This window comes from Coenobita brevimanus, chromosome 81 (genome assembly GCF_032717465.1).
Source record: "Coenobita brevimanus isolate Jiangsu-jjx chromosome 81, ASM3271746v2, whole genome shotgun sequence".
NCBI lineage: Eukaryota > Metazoa > Arthropoda > Malacostraca > Decapoda > Coenobitidae > Coenobita > Coenobita brevimanus.
The window spans coordinates 15174942-15193499 of record NC_137034.1 but is presented as its reverse complement, the minus strand read 5'-3'; the positions used below and the strand labels follow the sequence as shown (position 1 = coordinate 15193499).

The 18558-nt window shown below is 43.4% G+C and overlaps 1 protein-coding gene across 1 annotated transcript in view; it reads right to left on the bottom strand.

The window, feature by feature from the left end:
- The window catches only part of LOC145409495 (uncharacterized), a 91992-nt gene extending 73682 nt beyond the window's left edge, over positions 1 to 18310 (bottom strand). The window contains exons 1-2 of the mRNA XM_080279886.1: positions 18179 to 18310; positions 7520 to 7672 (exon numbers count right to left, since the gene is read on the bottom strand). Of these exons, the coding sequence (XP_080136012.1) occupies positions 7520 to 7672; positions 18179 to 18310 (285 nt within the window). The remainder of the gene's footprint in view (positions 1 to 7519; positions 7673 to 18178) is intronic.
- Positions 18311 to 18558: the final 248 nt, after the last annotated feature.

The window sequence follows — 18558 nt, the reverse complement described above, 5'->3', positions numbered from 1 at the left end:
GGAAAGGAAGGAAGTGGGTTAATGGAGAGAGAGAGATTGGTGACTGAAGGATTGAGGAGGGGACAAAATGACAGGAGTATGAGTCACTAAAAGGAGTAAAGGAAAGGAGGAGATATATGTATATGTATATAGCCCGACGCCTTAATCCAGCAAAGGGTGACCGCAGACAACACGCCTTCAAGTCGCTCAGTCACCCACCATTTGACTATCCTCCTCCCAACTCACCCCCCTCTCCCTCATATACCACTCAACTCCATCCCTCCATCTCATCCTCGGTCTACCCCTCCCTCTCCCTCCCTCCGCCTCACCTACATAAACCCTCTTAGTCAGTCTTTCATTCTCCATTCTCTTCACATGTCCAAACCACCTCAGTGTATTTCTCCTAATCTTCTCAGCCACATCCACATCCACCCTACAACGTTCCTTCACTTCTTCATTCGTCAACCTGTCCCTCCACGTCACTCCACTTGCTCCTCTCAAGTAACTCATTTCCACTGCTCTCACTCTTGACTTGTTCCCCTCTTGCAAGGTCCACGCCTCGCTTCCATACGTCAGGGTAGGGATCACAATACTATAATGCAGTGACTTCTTAACTTCTTAACTTCCATACTAACCTCCCTATATATATATATATATATATATATATACACTCTCAGCTTAAATATTCCTCACCCTAGTGGAATCGATGTGGAGAGGTTGCATTAAAACAACCAGACAAAATTCAGAACACAGCTGTTAGAATTAACAACCCTGCCATTATAAATAAACTACCTTCCCTACAAGTAAGAAGGAATGTTGCCTCCCTTGCATTATTTTTGAGATATTTTTTATGGCAAATGCTCAGACGAAGTTGCATCCACTGTGACACCTTTCCATGCCTTCCCTCGTGCTACACGAGCGTCAGGTAGCGCTCATGACTGGAATGTCACTCAGCCATATTGCAGAACTTCTGCCTATCGGAATTTTTTCATTCCCTGAACTGCATGTCTCTGGAACTCGCATCCCCAGAGTTGTTTCTCTCCAAGCTTCAACCTACAGCTGTTCGAGTCTAACTGTTACAGATATTTTATGAACAGAGGACACCAATAATGTGGTGTATGGATTAGTATTTTTTTAATTCATTTGTTTTTCCTTCCTCTGTTCTGTTATATACTGGAGAGAGAGAGAGAGAGAGAGAGAGAGAGAGAGAGAGAGAGAGAGAGAGAGAGAGAGAGAGAGAGAGAGATAGGCAAAATTTTTAATCATCATAGAGTACATTCTGAGAGGCAAAGGTGGAGTCGCATACTGGAAGTTATATTACTGTACAGGGGAAAATATCACAGGGAATATAAAGGTGAGAACTTGCGCGAGTAGAAGGATGAATTTACAGAATAAGAAAAAAGAAGAGAAATTGGTAAAACAGGAGAGGTAATTTGGTAAAATGGAAGGAATGTGTTGTATTCTTTATCGAAATCGATACTGTCTTGCAGAAAACAGTATCGGGAAATAGTCTTTGTCTCGAGATTTATTGTAGGTATCGGTGGAAAATGGATAATGTCATAAGCAGCATAACGAGAATATACATTCATAAATTTAAGCTTTACTAGGTCCGTGTTATCGCTGTTTAGTAGGTAATCGGTGATTGTATTAAAAACTTTAATCTATTCTTCTTTTCTTTTAGGGGAAGGGAGTCTTTAATTTTAACTAGACAGTGGATATTACCAAAAAAAAGCCAGATGCTTAACAGATGTTAGTGAAGCCATTTAATGATAGTGGAAAAAATTCATACAGAAGAGAGGATAAACTAGTATTGGGATTCAAGGAAAGTATTTAAACAGAGTGGAAAAAGGGAGAAAATTTTGTAGTAGAGCGAGGAAGTAAATATGGCTGTGGCTGAGATGAGATGTACATATGAAGTGTGGCTGCAGAGGAAGGATAAGGTGTCATATGAAAGATATAAGGAAAAGGGGAATAGGGCGAGGAGGGCTGTGCGTGACGCCAAAGTGGCAGCAGATGAGAGGTGGGGTAGGCGGTTGACTGACAATTTTAACAGAATAAGAAAATGTTTTGGAAGGAGGTGAAAAGAGTGCGAAAGGGAGAGTCTGGGAAGGAAGAGCAAGTAAAAGCAGAAGATAGAAGGATGTTAACTGAGATGGATGCAGTAAGGAAGAGATGGGTGGAGAATTTTGAAAGACTGTTAAATGTAGAGGAGGAAAGGGAGGTTGAGATTGTGACAGATGGAAGGGTACAAGGAATTAATATGTTGGGAGCGTTGAATGATTCTTTGATCACAATGGAGGAAGTGCAGGAGGCAGCAAAGGGGATGAAAACGGGGAAGCTGCGGGTATGGATGGATGTTCTGTGGAATGCCTGAAAGGTGGTGGGGCGACTATTGTTGACTGGTTAGTAAGACTGCTGAATGTGTGTCTTGTGAGAGGTATGGTGCCAGTTTACTGAGCAAGTGCTTGTGTCATTCCATTGTATAAAGGTAAGGGTGATAAGTATAAATGTACTAGCTTTAGGGGTATAAGTCTGTTTAGTGTTGTAAGTAAGGTGTATGGTAGAGTGTTAAATAAGAGAGTGAGAGAGGGTACAAAGGGATTGATTGGTGATGAACACTGTGGCTTTAGGAGAGGGAGGGCATGCCTGGATCAGGTGTTTGCTGTGAGACAGGTGTGTGAAAAGTATTTAGCGAAAGGTAAGGATGTTTTGGACATTCATAAATTCAGAGAAAGCATATGATAGAATTGATAGGGAAGCTTTGGGGACTGTTTTAAGATTGTATGGACTTGATGGTAGGTTGCTAAAAGGAATGAAAAGTTTTTATGTAAATAGTAGAGCGTGTGTAAGAGTGGGTAATACTGTGAGTGATTGGTTTCCTGTGTGAGTGGGACTGCGGCAGGGATGTGTGATGTCGTCCTGGTCGTTTAACATTTTTATGGCGCCTGGTGGTTTAGTGGGTAATTATTGTACTCCAATCGGATTGAGCCAGTGAAGGTTTATATCCAAGGGGTGATTAGGGTTTACTGCTCACGTAATGCCACTCAGGGATGAGTGAGGTTGGTCACTCTCATCTTAAATGTCAGGACCAACTGCCTAGCCTCGAGCTCCTATGCTCCTCATGGGGCAACGTAGGATTGGATGATGGATAGATGGATAATGGATGGTGTTGTAAGGGATGTCAATGCAAGAGTGTTAGGTGGAGGTCTGAGTCTGGTGATTGCTGATGGTTGAGAGTGGAACCTGAATCAGCTGATGTGTGTGGATGATACTACACTGGTGGCTGATTCAGAGGAGAGATTGAGACAGTTGGTGGAGTTTGGAATGGTGTGTGAAAGGAGGATATTGACAGTAAATGAGAATAAGAGTAAAGTGATGAAGTGTACGTTGTTGGTAGATGGTAGGAGGACGAATATAGTTTTGAATAGTGAGTTGCTTGAGGAGGTAGTGTTTTAAGTATTTAGAGTCACATGTTGCCGTGGATGGAAGAATAGATGCAGAAGTGAAGTTTAGAATGAATGAAGTAGGAAAGGTGATGGGAGGAATGTAAAAAGTGTTTAGATGTCGTTTGCTTAGAATGGATGTAAAGAGAAGGTTGTATGAGGGTGTTGTGGTAGCGACTGCATTATATGGGGCTGAAAGGAAAAGTCTGAATATAATGGAGATGAGGTGTCTGAGGATTATATTTGGAGTGACGCATATGGATCGAGTGAGAAATGAAGTGTGAAAGAGAACTGGAGTTGTGCGGGAGATGGCTGATCAAGTTGAGCAGAGGGTGTTGCAATGGTCTGGGCATATGGAGTAAATGGATGATGAGTAACTGGTGAAAAAGATTACTGGATCAGATGTGAGGGGTGTAAGGCTGAGAGGGAGACCACGAATAGCATGGATGGACAGTGTGAAACAAGCGTTGGATGCAATACGGATGTCTGTTGAGCAAGGAAGAGTGGCTGCATGTGATAGAAATGACTGGAGAGAAACTGTGAATGAATAAATGATGATGCAGCCCTGAGGAGATATTCTCCCGCATTTGGTCTGATCAGCTAGTCAGGTCAGGTGCGTGTAAGGGTATGGGTCCATTATGATGTGGCAAGGGTAAACCACCTCTGCTGTCGGGTCCTTCTGCGGATGTCACTTACTGCGCTGTGCAGTTGACCCTCGTGCGGTGTGGTGTGGTTAGGATCTGTCCCTTCTCCCCTTGGAGCTAAGATGCGAATGAATGTGTTTGAGTGGATGAGTGAATTGGGAGTGTGTCGTCCTATCTCGGCTACCTCCCTTTCCTTGGGGGAAGCAGTCTAGGTATATAGACAGATAGATTTATCATCATGACCTCTCGTGATACAGAAATGTTCCCCTTCTACCCTTGCAGTTAACTGATGTAAATAAAGGTATTTTCAAAACGTTTTGTTAGTTCAGTTACATTAATTCAACTTAGTCCTCTGTAATGCTGTCAACCTCACATTGTCATTGTGTATAAACGTGTATTTTTAAGTACGAAAAAAATTGCATATTGAATTTGCTGTTCATTATTTTTCTAACTCTTCTTGCCCACAACTCCCATAAATTTCACCCACTCACGGCTCCGAAGTAAATAGGAGGAAGAGTCCCAAATTCCAAACGTTAAAATTCTTGGAGCATATTGATAAGCATGGGTAAGGAAGGGAGATACGAACGATAAGGAAGAGGAATGTGTCCGAGGAGGGGCAATAAGATGGCTCCAAGAAAATTAAAAATAAAATAAAATAAGCAGTAACCATCCACTAGTTGATGCAGAAGTCTCTTGGTAAGAAAAACTGTATACCTTTGAATGCAATGTGACGCTAGGAATAAATATAAAAATATCATGGTATGCATAAACTACTAAGCGCAAATTGAAAGGGAAAGGAAAAAAAATGAATGAAGTTCTGGTCTAAGCAAAGAAGTACAAAGACATACAAACCCACAAACACAAGCAACTTAACAAGCACACAAACAAACGACCTTTCCTCTCGTACAGACCATAATTTCTCACTTTAAAGGTGTCTCAAAAATACTAAAAATAAATGTATGAAAAAAAAAATAATTTGGAGAGAGAGAGAGAGAGAGAGAGAGAGAGAGAGAGAGAGGGAGGGAGAGAGAGAGAACAAAGACAAAGAAACTAAGAGTAGGATGGCACCATAAAAGAGACAAATGAGGGTCAGGAACAAGAACAAAGAGATTCAACTCATCCTTGCCAAATAAAGGTCAACAACAAGGGTACAATATTTACAGACAATCTTACGATGGTTTTCCTCTCGTAGCTAAGACATATTTCTATATGAAGAAGAAAAGATATGGGAATATTATGCTCTCCCAGGTACATGGTACTCTTGCAAAAACCTATCATAGTTACACAAAATAACGGTAGAGTTTCTCTACTGACAAAGATTTTCTTCAAGATAGACGAGAGGCAAAAGAAGATTTAGCGCTCGCTTTTCTTTTTTTCATGATGGCTATGGCAGGAAAATGGTCGTATTTTTGCTTTGGCTCAACTACTAGGGTTCCTGCGTGTGTGTGTGTGTGTGTGTGTGTGTGTGTGTGTGTGTGTGTGTGTGTGTGTGTGTGTGTGTGTGTGTGTACTCATTTCATAGTGCAATGATTTCAACAGCTGAAGTATCCCTGCTCCTTTACATCTGTTTCCTGTCCCACAATGACTACCAGGTGTATCATATGCTTTCCATAAAACCTACTCATTGATTCCTCTTTAATCTAAATACTTTTCCTCCTAAATTTCTCAAAGAAAACACCTGACCAACTGACCACTTCAGAACTTATCATTCCCTATATCCTATGCACAGGCAAGCACCTCCCTTATCCAACCTCATCTCACCACACAGCCGAACACTCCTCCTGGCCCCGCCTCGGCACACACACCACAAAGCCAGCCAGAAGACAGGGCGTGTGTGCTAAGCAATCCCCAGGAGCTTTCTTCCCCCTTATTGTTTTTTAACTCAGGCCACACCCCACTGATCGCGCTAATGTATGGCCCGGCCTGCATTATAAGTGCAGGAAATCTTTAAACGAACGAACGAATCTCACCGCACGGGCAAGCACCTCCCCTGACCCCACCTTAACTCACTACACAGCCAAACACCCCTCCTGATTCGACCTCACCTCACCACACAGCCAATCACCATCCCTACCCCAGCTTACCTCACCACATATCCAAGTACCTGACCTGACCCCACCTAACCTCACCACACTTCCAAGTACCTGTCCTGACCCCACCTAACCTCACTACACAGCCAATCACTTCTGACCCCACCTCACCTCACTACACAGCCAAGCGCCTCCCCTAACCCCACCTCACCTCAGCACACAGCAAGCACCTGCCCTAATCCCACCTCACCTCTCTACACAGCCAAGCACCTCTCCTAACCCCACCTCACCTCAGCACACAGGCAACACAGGCAGTCCCTTCCCCCACCACCTGCATAATGCGATAACCAATAAAGCCAATATTGGGTTGTCCAGCTTAATCCGAGAGGGACGAATCAGGCACTTGCCAGGAGAGATTAGCCATGTGGGGCTCCGTAATTTGAATGGCTTTGCCTGTAACTCCTGCTTCCTCGTGACTATTTTGCTGTGTAGTATCTGATGTTGTGGGCATTGTAAAATGTAAAGCTGTCACGTGGTTTAGCCACCTGAGGGGTGCGTGAGGATGAAGTGACTGGGAGGGGGAGAGGAAGACCGAGAACGAGATGTTAAGAGAAAGACCTAGAACGATATAGAGAGGAAAACCAAGAACGAGATAGAGATAAGAGATGAGAGTATAATAGGGCGGGTAGTTTATCCTGGGAACAGGGATCGTTACTGAATAGTGACTGAAACACTTGAATCTACTTTTGTGGAGGTCATATGTGGCTTCAGGGAATAGATATAGAATATACTTTCTATCTGTGTCTGTCTATCTACAGTGAGATGCTTTAAACCCTTAAGGGGTAGCCAGAAACAAATCGCCTCCTTGTTGCTTTCTCCCTTGCCACTTGGTTACCCTCCCTCCAACTCACACGCACCTTCCATGTATAGGGTGATTCAGCAAAGAATTCATTAAATTGGAGGACGAACTCCTTAGGTAATTCTAAATCACAATGTCTCAAGGGTAAAATGTCAGGTTCTGCATAGTTTGCCTGTTACATTTAAGATGTTGTATTAATGAGGGTGAAAGTTGTAGTGAAATCTGTGTACATTTTTGTACTCGTTTATTCACGGATCTCTACAGTGTCTCCCTCTTTGTTACAAGCTAAAGGAAATGTTCGCAGTGGCCCCCATGTGCCTCTAAAGCAATCCTGTACACGTCGTACCATTGAATGTCTGACACGTTCCAAAATGTGTGGACTTTTTGATGTGCTCGCACCCGTCGCGGACACGTGTCCATAATTTCTCTCTTGTTTGCACCTCTGTATCATACACCGACGTCTTTAAAATGACCCCATAGGCAGAAGTCCAAATGGTTAAGATCTGGGGAACGGAGTGGCCAGGGAATCGGGGCAGCTCAACTTATCCACCTGTTGGGACAAACAGCATCCAGATAGTCCTTCGATGCTCGGGCAGAATGGGCAGGTGCACCATCATGCATGAACCACATACGACGCAGTGCCCTCAGTAGCACATCTTCAAGTAACACTGGCAATATCTCCTCGAGGAAGTGCCTGTAGACGTCTCCTGTCAGCCGCTGTGGTAGCAGATAAGAGCAGATAATGTAATCTTCAATAATGCCAGCCCATACGTTTATTGAAAACGCCACCTGGTGTGCTCTACTTCCTGTTGTGTGAGGGTTGCCGTCCGCCCATGTATGTGTATTGTGTGTATTAAAGGTACAATCGCTTGTGAATGCTGCCTCATCTGTGAATAAAACAATACTGGTGAATTGAGGATCAACAGCATGCTGTCGTAAATACCACTGATAGAATTCTATCCTTCGTGGATAATCGTCAGACTCCAAACATTGGACCTTCTGGTGATGATATAGGTACGGGAGATTTGTGTGCAAACACCTCCATACATACTGTATTACTGTGGAACATGCAATAGTTCCATCTGCTCGTTTACTAGTATGTGGATTTTCCAGTATTAGGGTCAGGATTTCCACATCTGTGGGGTCCCTGTGACGGTTATGTCCCTCAATATCTGCCGTAAATCGACGGACAGATCCCCTTTTCCTCAACCTCCGATCAACAGTGATGAATGTTCAGGGGTTTGGCAGCCTTCGGTTTGGATAATGTTCTTCATACAGTCGTGCGGCCTGTGCAGAATTTCCACCTGCTGTCCCTAACACAAGGTGTATATCAGCATATTCAGCATCTGTGCACTGCTCCAGGGTGATATGCACTCCGATATGGCACCAAACCGTGGCCTAAAGGCGTAAGATAACAGATAATGGTAGATGCAATTCAGAGGATACGATGTTAGCCAATATTACATTACGTTATCACGTCAGTGCAGACTGATGTGACATGTAAACAGCCAATTATGTAAAGTGCATAATCCACAGATTTGTCACTGAAATCAGTAAATACCTGAAGTGCTACATATCCGGCCACACCGTTGATAGAGATATGGGTCCGACCTGGGCCACGGCAGCGATGCTAGTGTTACTGGGTGGACACCAGCCACTCAACGTATCTCCCCTTCCCCATCCCACTCCAACATCTCCCCTCCCCCACCCCATCCCAACGATAACAACCATTACTAAATTCGGTCGTACACGGTCCCTGCCACAATTGCAGCTGTTTCGTTTGTTTGTATCACTCCATACTGCTGTATGGCACACCCAATGTCTGACTTGGCTCGTATCTCTGACTGGGGTAAAAAATAATCTGATTGTTTTTAATGCACCAAAGACTCAGTTCTTACACCTAGCAACCCGACAAAATCTTCCACAGGTATACCTACTAATGTTTAATAATATTCAGCTTAATCCTGCATCATCCTTGAACATGCTTGGGGTTTCATTTACTCGGGACTTATTCTGGAAAGATCATATTACATCTCTTGTAAAATCTGCTTCTAAGAGATTAGGTGTGCTTGGCCGACTCCGTTCCTTCTTTACCTCTGCACAATTGTTGTCTCTATACACGGGTTTTATCCCCCCCTGTGTGGAGTACAATTCTTATGTGTGGGGAGGCTCCCCACATACAGCTCTTCTCAATAGGGTGGAGTCAAAGGCTTTTCATCTCATTAACTCTCCTCCTCTTACCGACTCCCTTCAACCTCTGTCTCTTTGCCGCACCGTTGCATTTTTCTCTTTTCTATCATTGCTTCAATGGTCACTGCTCCTCTGAACTGTCTGCATGCATTCCTCCATCATTACGATGGGTGCGTAGCACCCGTCTTGCAGCAAACTCTCATTCCTTTTCTGTCCAGCTCTCTAATGCAAGAGTTTACCATTACTCCCAGTCCTTCATTTATGCAACAGGTCAACTCTGGAACTGTCTCCCTCTGTCTGTATTTCCTGCTTCCTATGATCTCCAGTCTTTCAAACGCAGTGTGTCCAGGCATCTCGAAATGAATGGATCTTGAATTTGGCTCCCTCTTGTATTTTGTTTTTCTCTTTTTTTTTTTTTTTTTAATCGACCATCGGCCCGAAGGCCCGTCATTAAACATTTTTTTTTTTAATCTAGTAATTTAGTTTATATTTATTTCTAAACTAAAACTGTAATTATTTATGATGAAAAAAATAAATCTAGGAGCCTATCATTGAAAAAGCTACAGTACCTTATAAACTGCTATCCTACACTAAGACCTAACGATACCATTAGCTAAACCTAACTATACAGTCACATTATGCCTACATTAACAGGTAAAATACCTCGACCAACAGAACGCCATTGACTGCAAATGTGTAAGGCCTCCCTAATTACACACCTGCACTCACCACCTGGTGACAGTCAGGGACATCAGTATATGAAAGAGAACCAGATGATTCAGGAACTATTCAATATACGTCAACTGTCGATCCTAATTAAGAAATATAAACGATGCAAGACTTTTACCTACCCATACCCACCCTCTCCCTTCCACCACTACCCACACCACACCCACCCTCTCCCTTCCACCACTACCCCACCCACATCCACCCTCTCCCTTCCACCACTACCTCACCCACATCCACCCTCTCCCTTCCACCTCTACCTCACCCACACCCACCCTCTCTCTTCCACCACTACCCCACCCACACCCACCCTCTCCCTTCCACCACTACCTCACCCACATCCACCCTCTCCCTTCCACCACTAACCCACCCATACCCACCATCTCCCTTCCACCACCACCCCACCCACACCTGCACGCTCCCTCACCATCCATACTCACCCACACTCACTCATCCTAACCATTATTCCACCCACACCCACCGTCCTCTCCTTTCCACCATCCTCTCCTCCTTCTTTTCCTTCTCCTCCTCCTCCTCCACCGCCTCATCCTACTTCTTTCATTCCATTTCTTGCTTTCATCAGTAAATTCTCTCTTCTTCATTCTACCCTCTCCCTCCCACTCTACCCTCATCCCCACCTATCATTCAGCCATCCAGCCTTGTCATTTCCAGCCTTAAACAGTCTCACTTTCGTCTTACTCGTCTGTCTTTTACTGACTCGTGTCTCTCTCTCTCTCTCTCTCTCTCTCTCTCTCTCTGTGTTTGTGTGTATGAGTGTGTAAGATATACGTGTTCTGTACTCTCTCTCTCTCTCTCTCTCTCTCTCTCTCTCTCTCTCTCTCTCTGTGTCTGTGTGTATGAGTGTGCAAGATATACGTGTTCTGTACTCTCTCTTTCTCTCTCTCTCTCTCTCTGTGTTTGTGTGTATGAGTGTGCAAGATATACGTGTTCTGTACTCTCTCTCTCTCTCTCTCTCTCTGTGTTTGTGTGTATGAGTGTGCAAGATATACGTGTTCTGTACTCTCTCTCTCTCTCTCTCTCTCTCTCTCTCAATACTGTAGCAGTTTTCCAGGGCAACACATTTTTCTAAGAACTCTTTCATCCTCAAAACTACCCCGTCACAGATGTAAAACTTCGAATACCCAGTGACTACATATGACAAAGCTGAGGACAAAATGTACATTTTTTTTTTTTTTCAAGAACAATAGCTTAAAGGTCAAGATTTCTGATCTAGGTCAAACTTTAAACCTAGCAAATTCAGTCCAGTTTTGATTCTGGGAAAGGGTTTTTGGTGAGGCAAGAATGAATAATTCTTCTTTTTGAGAACAGTCAGTCAAAAGTCAAGGTCGCAGGACAAGATCAAAGTTTGCCCCTTGTGTGTTCTTGTATGCAAATTAATCCAGCCATACTAAATTTGGTGGAAGGGTTGATGATCGGCCAATAGGAAAGCCTATAAATTTTTAGGAGATTAAGGACAATCGAAAAGTTTTTTTTTTTTTATCCCAATTTTGTGAAATGTTTATGGATAAAGAAAGAATAAAAGGATTACATTTATAGAACGATCAGTCAAAGGTCAAAGTCACAGGGAAGGTCAGATTCAAAGGTCACTGGGAAGGTCATCTCTCACAGGTTTGATTTGCCTATGAACAAACTTGGCGGAAGGGTTAAGGGTCAGGGTAGAACGAATGGCCTGTTTTGAGAACTAGCATTGAAGCATCAAGATCACAAGGCTGGGTCATATTTCGACTCCTGTGTCTGTATGTGAACTAAATAATTAAAACAGTTTTGATCTAGTTTGTATGAAACTTGATGGTAGAGGATCACCCAAGAGGTTGGCCTTTTGTTTTCAGAACAAAAGGTCAATGCTCAATATTACATAAGATCTAATTACACAACTTTCATCAGAAGTAGACTAGACTTTATGGAAGGGTTCAGGATAAGACAAGGTTAAAAAATCGATATTCAGAACAATCAGTGAAAGGTCAGTGTCACAGGGTAAGGTCAAAGGCCCAGGTCACTGGGCAAAGTCAGCTCGAACAGTTTTGATCTGACTGAACCAAAGTTAGTGGACGGGTTTGGGTCTCGGAAGGAATGAGGTAATTAAATTTTGAAAGTAATTGTCGTAAGCCAAGGTCTCAGGGCAAAGTCAAATATTCGGCCTTTAGACCAGTTGGCGGGCGTGAGTGTTGCCTTCTGTGATGGCTTCCCCATCTCGTATATTTAGCCAATGTGCAAGGCGGATGAACAACGAAGAGATGGAGAGAGAGAATAGTAGAGTGGATGACAGACTATGTTATGTAGAGAGAAGAAGTTTCGATACATTGTAGGGATGGAAATATTTAGGAATTTTTTGTCTGTGGCAGCCTCTCTCAGCATGCAACATTAGATAACAAAGAGATGATAATGCTGCAGTAGTAAAATTATATATATATATATATATATATATATATATATATATATATATATATATATATATATATATATATATATATATATATATATATAATTACCAGCCGTAACGGGGGTATTAGTAAACACAATTACATATTTGTATATTTCACCGAGATATACAGTAGTTATGATTCAGCAAGCGAGTTTTCAGTAGAAATATACTCCAGTCTCTCTGTTCACAGCCACTCATTCACATCATCACAGCTCTTGTCACTCGTATACAAACCCTAGTCCGGTACCCAGTCAGTCCTTCAGCCAGAGCCTTCCAATGATCGCCTCACTGATTCACCGTTGTCGCTGCAACTTTTCACAAGCAGAAAAAAGAAAAGAAAAAACAAGTCTTTTTACATACTGCCTTCTTCCTTCAAGGTAGCTAACATTCGATTTCTAGAATATAATAGTATACCATGTTACAGGCTGTGAAACAAGCAGCCTTAGTTTGAATTAAACATATATATATTTTTGACATTTCATAACGTGAGAGCCAGCGACTGCTTTGGAGCCAATATGTACCCAACACTGATAGCACTGATAAGGCTTTTTTTTTTTTTTTTTTTTCTTCCTGGGTATTTAAATTCGAATCAGGTTCGATATCACATTTCCACTCCATTCGAATACTGCAAAAGGCGAATGAAATGAGGTCACAGGTGAATGTCTGGCAAAGGGCTATGCGTGTGTGTCGCAATACCTGCGGGAGGCGCGGAATGAGCGGGCATTAGGAACTGATTTTTCTCAACAACCTACCGCTCGCCACTGCCTCGCCGGTGGCAGAGGCACGCTGGGCTGCTCTCAGAAAATGGGAGCTTTATCCTGAACTAGGAAGAGTAGCATCTGGAGTGGAAAAGATGGGGGAGCTGGTGCCTAACGCTCTTTCTACCGATATATATCTGCTGTTCCCACACCAAAATATTCCACATCCATAATTCTACTGTAATGCAAGAATTTTAGAGCCACCAGTGTAATGGTCAGAAATTAGAGATTATGGAAAATGGGTAACGTGATCTTATTAGAGGGTTTATGGGAAATGAGGTAGCGTGATCTTATTCGAGTTTATGGGAAATGAGGTAGCGTGAACTTTAGGAGAGTGCGTGAGCTGTTAGATATTAAGCACACTTTGCGGGTCACTCACTCTCGTCCGCACTGTACCCTGGAGGATAATAAAACTCGAATTTCAAAATGACTTAACCTAAGATCTACTAAGCATTAAGAACTGAGACAGATTACTCTACAAACTGGGAACGATCAAAGCAGATAAAATATAATCACGGTCTGTATATCCAGTTATGAATTTTTACAAACCTAAATTAATACTCGAAGAATACTGACACACCTGGATATATTGATCCCGTGGTCACAGTTGGACTCATTGGAAAGAAGTAAAGATTACCACCAAAATATTCCTACGATTTAGCACGTATAACACATGAATCATGTACAACTGAATATAATTTTCAAATACATCAGTAATCAAATGGGCAATTATCAAATAGACCAGCCGATAGATTCTTAATTAGGCTACATGAACTAAGAGAGAGGAGGGGGGTGATTTAGTGTGTGTGACGCCGGCTAAGCAGTGGCTTGAACGGACGATGATTTGCAATGTTGAAGAGAAGTGGCGGTCTCATTATGCAGTACAAGTGGGACGAGGGGAAATCTATCTATCTATCTATCTATATACCTAGGCTGCTTCCCCCAAGGAAAGGGAGGTAGCCGAGACAGGACGACACACTCCCCATTTACTCATCCATTCAAATACATTCATTCGCATCTTAGCCCCAAAGGGGAGAACGGACAGATCCTCACCTCACCACACCGCACAAGGGTCAAGTGCGCAATGCAATCAGTGACATCCGCAGCAGGGCCTGACAGCAGAGCTGGTTTACCCCTGCCACATCATAACAGACTCATCTCCTTACCCGCACCTGACCTGACTAGCTGATCAGATCAAATGCGGGAGAATATCTCCTCAGGGCTGCGTCATCACTTATTCATTCACAATTTCTCTCCATTCATTTCTGTCACGCACAGCCACTCTTCCTTGCTCAACAGACATCCCTCTCACATCCAGTGCTCTCTTCACACTGTCAATCCAACCTATTCGTGGTCTTCCTCTCAGCCTTACACCTCTCACATCATATCTAGTTATCGTTTTCACCAATCGCTCATTATCCATTCTCTCCATATGCCCAAACCATCGCAACACCCTCTGCTCAACTCTACCAGCCATCTCCCGAACAACTCCAGTTCTCCTTCGCACTTCATCATTTCGCACTCGATCCATAAGCGTCACTCCACACATATTCCTCAGACACCTAATCTCCATTACATTCAAACTTTTCCTCTCTGCTACACCTATATTCCATGTTTCAGCCCCATATAATGCAGTCGGTACACAACACCCTCATACAGCCTTCTCTTTACATCCATTCTAAGCTAACGATATCTAAACACTTTTTTCATTCCTCCCAGCACCTTTCCTATTTCATTTATTCTAAACTTCACTTCTGCATCTATTCTTCCATCCACAGCAACATGTGACCCTAGATATTTAAAACACTCTACCTCCTCAAGCAACTCGCCATTCAAAACTATAATCATCCCCCTACCATCTACCAACCTCGTACACTTCATCACTTTACTCTTATTCTCATTTACTTTCAATTTCCTCCTTTCACACACCCTTCCAAACTCCTCTACCAACTGTCTCAATCTCTCCTCTGAATCAGCCACCAGTGCAGTATCATCTGCAAACAGCAGCTGCTTCAGATTCCACTCTCCACCATCAACATTCACCAGACTCAGACCTCCACCTAAAACTCTTGCATTCACCTCCCTTACAACACCATCCATGTAAATATTAAACAACCAAGGCGACATCACACATCCCTGTCGCAGCCCCACTCTCACAGGAAACCAATCATTCACAGTATTTCCCACTCTTACACACGCTCTACTATTTACATAAAAACTTTTCACCCTTTTTAGTAACCTACCATCAAGTCCATTCAATCTTAAAACAGTCCACAAAGCCTCCCTATCAGTTCTGTCATACGCTTTCTCTAAATCCATAAATGCCCAAAACACATCCTTGCCTTTCGCTAAATACTTTTCACGGACTTGTCTCACCGCAAACACCTGATCCACGCATCCCCTCCCTCTCCTAAAGCCACACTGCTCATCACCAATCGCTCCCTCTGTACCCTCTCTAACTCTCATAATTAACACTCTACCATACACCTTACCTACAACACTCAACAGACTTATACCCCTAAAGCTAGTACATTCATTCTTATCACCCTTGCCTTTATACAAAGGAACCACACAAGCACTTGCCCAGTCAATTGGCATCATACCTTTCACAAAGCACACATTCAACAATCTTACTAACCAGTCAACAATAGTCACTCCACCACCCTTCAGGCATTCCACAGCACACCCATCCATACCTGCAGCCTTCCCTGTTTTCATCTCCTTTACTGCCTTCTCCACTTCCTCCATTGTGATCAAAGAATCATTCAACTCTCCCAGCACATTTATTCCTTGCACCCTTCCATCCGCCACAATCTCAGCCACCCTTTCCTCCTCTACATTTAACAATCTTTCAAAATACTCTGCCCATCTCTTCCTTACTGCATCGATCTCAATTAACATCCTTCCATCCTCTGCTTTTACTCGTTCTTCCTTCCCAGACTCTCCCTTTCGCACCCTTTTCACCTCCTTCCAAAACATTTTCTTATTCTGTTGAAAATTCTCTGTCAGCAGCCTGCCCCACCTCTCATCTGCTGCCACTTTAGCATCACGCACAGCCCTTCTAGCCCTATTCCTCTTTTCCTTATACGTTTCATATGACATGTCATCCTTCCTCTGCAGCCACACTTCATATGCACGTCAATTCTCTGTCAGCAGCCTGCCCCACCTCTCATCTGCTGCCACTTTAGCATCACGCACAGCCCTTCTAGCCCTATTCCTCTTTTCCTTATACGTTTCATATGACATGTCATCCTTCCTCTGCAGCCACACTTCATATGCACGTCTCTTCTCGGCCACAGCCATACTTACTTCCTCGCACCACCATTCACTTCATTTTCTTACACCACCACCCACACGTCTCACACCACACACCTCTTCCGCATGCCGCACCACAGCACTCTTAAATAACTGCCATTCCTCCTCAACACTGCCATTTTCCCGATCTTTCACTGCGTTCCACTCATCTTTCAATTTCTCCCTGTACTCTATCTTTTTCTCTCTTTTATCCAGCTCACTCACTTTCAAAACCTCCCTGGCACACCTAACCCTCCTAGCTCTCACCCATCTCTTACCTACTCTTAACTTTCCCTCCACCAGGTAATGGTCAGACATACCTCCACCCTCCCCTCTCAGAACTCTCACATCCAACAATCTTCCTATTACATTCCTAGACACAACCACATAGTCTATCAAAGCTCTATCAACAACCCTTCCACCCTCCTGTCTCACCCATGTATACTTATAAATATCTTTCTTCTCAAACAGCGTATTTCCAATCACCATCTCTCGCTCAACACACATCGCTATCATTCGTTCCCCATTTTCATTTCTTCCAGGCACACCATACATATCAACTACACCTTCAACTGCTACATTTCCCACTCTAGCATTCAGATCTCCCATCATTACCACATTCACATTCGCTCCAAAACTCCGCTGACACTCATCAACATCATTCCAGAAAGACTCCCTCTCTTCTTCATCCCTTTCACTATCAGGCCCATATGCACTCACAAACACTCACAACTCACCTTCAAAATTCGCTTTCACCCACATCAGTCTCGATGACACCTCCTTCCATTCAGTCACACACTGCGTACATCCGGACTCACTAACAAGGCCACACCTTCTCTTGCCCTTCCTCTATCAACACCTGACAATCTTCCATTCACACTTCCAAACATAGACTCACCCTTCCCTTTCATCTTCGTTTCACTCAAAGCTAACACATCCAACTTTCTTCTCACAAACATTCTCCCAATCTCCACCCTTTTAGCCTCAATCGTACTACATCCACGCACATTCATAGACCCAATCTTCAGGGTACGAGGATAACTCCATCCCCCATCCCTTTCTCTGGCCTGTCTCTTTTTAGGAACTAAAAAACAGAGGAGGGGGTCCCTAGTCCCCTCACCCCGCCCCTTTTAATCGCCTTTTACGACACGCAGGGAATACGGTGGCAGTATTCTTCCTAACACAACCTGGCCGCAGAGTAGTAGTACCACCCCATAGTGCAGCCAGATTGTGTCCCCCCCACCACAGGGGGGAAATATCACCAATTTAACTCACATTTATGAGGACTCATTAGGCCTAGTAAATCTACTCAACCATTTACATCCCAACACATCCCTCATTCCACTTCCTTAAAATTTCTCCATTTTCTCTCGTTTCCGTCCCAACAACCGTACTGGCTCCCCTTGCTTCTGTTCCAACACATCACACCTGTACGCATCCCTCTCACACACAGTTCACTTTCTAAAAAGAGGATATTTCTAGCCACTTGAGGCCAATGACTTTTTCTTTAGCTTTATAAAAAGAAAGAAACTTTGTGATTATGGCAAAATAAAACATAACTTTGCATCTCTACTGTGTGGTACCCTAACCTCGGGTCGGTGGATTAACAGCGACGTTACCGCAGGATGGTTTCATATAGATAATACTACTCTCCTCATGCGGCCACGTAGGATTGGATGATGGATGGATAGAATACTACTGAAACTGTAATGAACTCCGAACCTTCGATAAAGTACCCTCTTAATTCTACATTCATTAAGACACCTGGAAGCACACAATTCTCATTCTAGCATTCAGTGAGACCCTACTCGCCAAGCTCAGCTCTCGAATGCACTCGTCTTTGTGCATTCGAGTGTGCATGTACAGCTGGCCACATAAAGACTTTGGGACAGCATCAGTGTATAGGTGAGGTCTGGCAACTGGCTTTCTTGACAAGCTTGGCATGTTCGATGGTAGCAGTGGCATGAATGAACAGGTTTGTCAAATATACACGAAATGGCCAAGTAACTTTGATGCTTGAAGGTCAAAAGGCATACAAAGACCTCAGATTTTACAAAGATCTCAGCTTCAAAAGGATATTGCTCCAGGTACAAATGTGGCCAAGTGTATCCCCTCTCATACAGGCCAAATCTCACTGCCATATACACATGTTGAGAAGAGTACCCTTGACATGAAATGTAGCCCTTCATGGT